Source organism: Nicotiana sylvestris, chromosome 5 (assembly GCF_000393655.2).
Source record: "Nicotiana sylvestris chromosome 5, ASM39365v2, whole genome shotgun sequence".
Lineage (NCBI taxonomy): Eukaryota > Viridiplantae > Streptophyta > Magnoliopsida > Solanales > Solanaceae > Nicotiana > Nicotiana sylvestris.
In genome coordinates, this window is record NC_091061.1 from 57,234,551 (window position 1) to 57,239,645 (window position 5,095).

Below are 5,095 nucleotides of genomic sequence, written 5' to 3' on the forward strand. Positions count from 1 at the left end.
ACAATATCAATCCAAAAGGTCCGAGTCGCGAAGAATTTTATAAATTTCTAACACATATTCTTAACTTGACAATATGAGATTTTGGGCTTTTGAGTAGGAATTTCACGGGGCCTTACACCAGCAACTTAGGCAATTTCAGCTTCACACCACATACCAACAGCCCCCAAATTTGGCTAACTCCCTAAATTTTCAGAAATTTTGCCAGAGTTTCCTTTGTATCTAGGCCTATCCACCTGCCATAGAGCCCCAGAAACATATTCGAATAGCATATACACAATCTATTGACATGACATAATTCATAACCACATTACCCACGGCCCCATAGGCAATATATAATCAAAACGGAAAAGTTTTACATAGACTGATCAAGTGATGCAAAGCTCATAGGGACCAAATTCATAGAAACTATTGCATGGTTATACAAACAAATGTGGGTACTTTCTTTCCATTTCTTCCTCGGCTTCCCAGGTGGCTTCTTCAACCTGTTGGTTTCACCATAACACTTTCACGGAGGCAATTTCTTTGTTTCTTAACTTCCGGACCTGCCTGTCAAAAATGGCAACTGGAACTTCTTCATATGATAGTTCGTCATTAACCTCAATAGTTTCAACTGGCACAATAGTGGACGGATCTCCCGCTTCCTTCTTCAAAATAGACACATGGAAGACTGGGTGAACCATTGACATCTCGGGTGGTAGCTCAAGCTTGTATGCCATCTGACTGATCCTCTGAATGATTCTATACGGTCTGACATACCTTGGACTCAATCTTCCTTTCTTTCCAAACCGTATGATACCCTTTATGGGAGAAACCTTCAAAAATACCCAATCATCTTCTTTGAACTCCAAATCTCTGCGACGAATGTCCGAATACGACTTTTGGTGACTTTGAGAAGTTTTCAACCTTTCCTTAATAATTTTTACTTTCTACATCGCCTGATGCACAAGGTCCGACCCTATTAATTCAGCTTCTCCAACTTCGAACCACCCAATGGGAGACCTACATCTCCTACCATACAATGCTTCAAATGGTGCCATCTGGATACTAGCATGGAAGTTGTTGTTATAAGCAAACTCTATGAGTGGCAAATGATCCTCCTAGCTACCTTTGAAATCAAGAACACAAGCACGCAACATGTCCTCAAGTGTCTGAATAGTCCGCTCCACTTGCCCGTCAGTCTGAGGATGAAAAGTTGTACTAAGATTTACCTGCATACCCAAACCTTGGTGAAATTTATTCCAAAATTTGGTCGTGAACTGAGGCCCTCGATTTGAAATGATTGAGAGTGGAGTGCCATGCAACCTTACTATTTCATTGATATATAACTAAGCATACTGTTCCGTTGTGTTGGTAGATTTGACTAGCAAGAAGTGCGCTAATTTTGTGAGTCGATCCACGATCACCCAAATTGAGTCAAACTTGCGCGGAGTGCGCGGTAAACCTACCACAAAATCCATGTTGATCATCTCCCATTTCCATATTGGAATTTCTATGCTTTGAGCCAATCCATCGGGCCTTTGATGTTCAGCCTTCACTTGTTGACAGTTTGGACATTTTGCCACAAAGTCCACCACATCCTTTTTCATGTTGTTCCACCAATAAACTTCCTTGAGATCATGATACAATTTCGTAGAACCTGGGTGTACGGAATACCTGGAAGTGTGAGCTTCTGCTATGATCCTTTCCCGAATACCGTAAACATCTGGAATGCATAGGCGGCCTTGCTACCGTAGGGTACCATCTTCCATGAAAAAGGAAAAAGTTGCGTTCTTGTGTTTATGAATCCCCTCCTTCAGCTGTGCCAACAATGGATCGTTTAATTGCTTCTCTTTCACCTCTTCTCCAAGCGATGATTCAACCCTATTCTGCACAATTACTCCTCCCTCATTAGGGTCTGCAAGGCGAACTCCCAAACTAGCTAACTGGTGAACCTCCTGAGCCAACGACCTTTGGTACACCTTCAAATGAGCAAACTACCCATGGATTTCCGGCTAAGAGCATCCGCCACAATATTGGCCTTTCCCGGGTGATAGAGAATATCAATATCATAGTCCTTGAGTAACTCTATCCATCTTCTATGTTTCAGATTCAACTCCTTTTGTTTGAAAATATATTGAAGGGTCTTGTGGTCCGTAAATACATCCACATGGACCCCATACGAATAATGTTGCCAAATCTTTAATGCAAACACCACTGCCGCAAGCTCTAAGTCGTGGGTTGGATAGTTCTTCTCATGCTTCTTGAGTTGCCTAGAAGCGTAAGCTATAACCTTGTCGTGTTGCATTAACACACACCCGAGCTCGATCCTCGAAGCATCGCAATATACCACAAATCCCTCTATACCCTCTTGCAGGGTGATTTCAATTCCTAGAAGCTCCTTTCACAAGCATCGGACCACTGGAACTTAACTGCTTTCTGCGTCAGTTTAGTCAATGGAGAGGCAAGAGTAGAAAATCCCTCCACAAACCTTCTATAGTACCCGGCCAAACCCAAGAAATTATGAATCTCTGTTGGAGTGGTAGGTCTAGGCCAATTCTTTACTGCTGCAATCTTTTGAGGATCAACCATAATTCATTCCCTGTAGACGACATGACCCAAAACGTGACAGATTCAAGCCAAAATTCACATTTTGAAAATTTTGCATACAGTTGGTGCTGCTGAGAGTCTACAAAACTGCCCTGAGATGGCCAGCATGGTCCTCCCAACTTCGGGAATACACAAGAATATTATCAATGAACACTATCACAAAGGAGTCTAGAAAAGACTTGAAGACTCGATTTATAAGATCCACGAAAGCTGCCAGAGCATTTGTTAGCCCGAAGGACATCACCAAAAATTTAAAGTGCTCATACCGGGTCCTGAAAGTTGTTTTTGGAATATCCTGCTCCTTTATCTTCAATTGATTATACCCGGACTGTAAGTCAATTTTTGAGAAACACTTAGCACCTTACGATTGATCAAACAAAACATCTATCCTTGGTAGAGGGTATTTATTTTTTATGGTGACTTTCTTGAGTTGCCGGTAGTCAATACACATCCGTAGCGACCCATTTTTCTTCTTTACAAACAAAACCGGTGCACCCCACGGTGACACACTTGGCCGGATGAAACCCTTTCTAATAAATCCTTCAATTGTTCCTTTAGTTCCTTCAATTCTGCCGATGCCATTCTGTAAGGTGGAATTGATATAGGGTGTGTGCCTGGCATCACGTCGATCCCAAAATTAATCTCCCTATCTGGTGGGATCCCATGGAAAGACATCTAGAAATTCATTCACAACTGGCACGGACTCAAGGCTAGGTGCCTCGGCATCGGTGTCTGTAACCCGAACTAAATGATAGATACACCCCTTCTTGATCATCTTTGTGGCGTTAAGGTAAGAAATAAACTGACCTTTTGGCACTACATTATCTCCCTTCCATTCAACAACAGGCTCATTAGGAAATTCAAGCCTCATAGTTCTAGTCCACCATCAAGTTTGGCAAAACATGAATAAAGCCAATTCATTCCCATTATTACATTAAAATCAACCATCCCCAATTCAATAAGATCGGCTATGGTATCCCTACCACGTACCATAACAACACAACCTCTATAAACTCGAGCAACCAAAATAGACTCACCAATTGGGGTAGACACCGAGAATGGCTCATGAAGTTGTTCCGGTTCTATCCCAAATTCCATGGCAACATAATGGGTAACAAAGGACAAGGTGGAACCGGGTCAATAAGTGCATACACATCATGAGATTGGACAGTCAGAATACCTGTAACGACATCTGGAGAAGCCTCTGCAGTCTGGTGACCACTCATAGCACATAACAAACTGGGTCCTCCCAAAATCTACGCACCACCCCTAGCTGCACCACGCCCCGCGGGTGCTGGAGCAACCCGAGCTGGAGAGGATGATGAAGATGTAGCAGCTGCTGGACTGGATGGCTGTGTTGTGCACCTACCCGCACCCTGGCGGGATACACGACAATGTCTCTGAATGTGGCCCCTCATCCCACATCCATAGCATATGGGTAACTCCATGTAGCAAATCCCTGAGTGCATCTTCCCGCACTTGGGGCAAGGGGACCTCTGTTGCTGCTGGGATCTCCCTCCTAACCAACCATGCTGGTGGGGTCCCCTGCTACCTTGACTGGGCCTGAAACAACTCCATTGTTGCTGCTGACTAGACCCTGATGGGGGTGCACTAGCTGAAGACTGTGCGATAGACTGGGACGACCCTGATGATCCTCCCCGGAAAGTTGATCTTTCCCCACCTAGTGACTCTCCCATGTTGCCCATAGACCGGTCCTTGCTGTTACCCTCTCTCTCCATCCTGCTCTTTAGTTTACGGTTCTATGTGGCCTGAGCAAATGCCATTATCTTCCCATAATTCATGTCAGAATTCAAGGCAGCTGTAGAAGCATCATTAATAGTCAATGGATTAAGGCCCTAAACAAACCGGCGCACCCTGGCCTCTATTATGGGCAATATGTGAATAGCATACTTGGACAGGCTGGCAAACTCCATGTGGTACTCCTATAAACTTTTGCTACCTTGCTTCAGATTCTCAAACTCTGTTGTACGGGCTGCCCTTGTCTCAGCAGGTAGGAAATGATCTAAAAAGGCATCGACAAACTCGCTCCACCTCGTCGAAGGGCTCCCCTCCTCACAGGAATCTTCCCACAACTCAAACCACGAATAGGCCACCCCTTTCAGATGGTAGGCAGAAAACTCTACTCCCTTTATTTTAGTTACACGCAAAACCTTGATGGTCTTGTGCATTTCATCAATAAAATCCTGAGGGTCCTTTTCGGGAATTGCACCGTAAACATTGGAGGGTCAAGCTGAAGAAATCTGTTCACTCTGGAACTGGTGGAATCCCCTTGCTGGTTAGATGAACTGGGAGCAATATTTGACCTCTGGTCTTGAGAAGCCACTAGCTGAGTTAGCATGTGGATAGCTCCCTTAAGATCCCCATCAGGGATACCAAAATCGGAAGCTAGGGCTGGAGGCGGAACAGGGATATCAATGGGAGGGATAGTGGCACCCTCAAAGATGTAGGAACAAGTGTAGTAGAACCAGTTAGTGTAGTAGTCGGGGAA

At 44.3% G+C, this 5,095-nt stretch overlaps 1 protein-coding gene across 1 annotated transcript; it reads right to left on the reverse strand.

Annotated features, from left to right (window-relative positions):
* Positions 1-491: 491 nt before the first annotated feature.
* On the reverse strand, positions 492-3,457 carry LOC138868695 (uncharacterized). The gene is made up of 5 exons (XM_070146262.1): positions 3,394-3,457; positions 3,097-3,236; positions 1,739-1,958; positions 1,446-1,636; positions 492-812 (listed from the first exon to the last, which is right to left on the reverse strand). Exons 1-5 carry the CDS (start codon positions 3,455-3,457, stop codon positions 492-494), a joined length of 936 nt encoding a protein of 311 aa, XP_070002363.1.
* Positions 3,458-5,095: the final 1,638 nt, after the last annotated feature.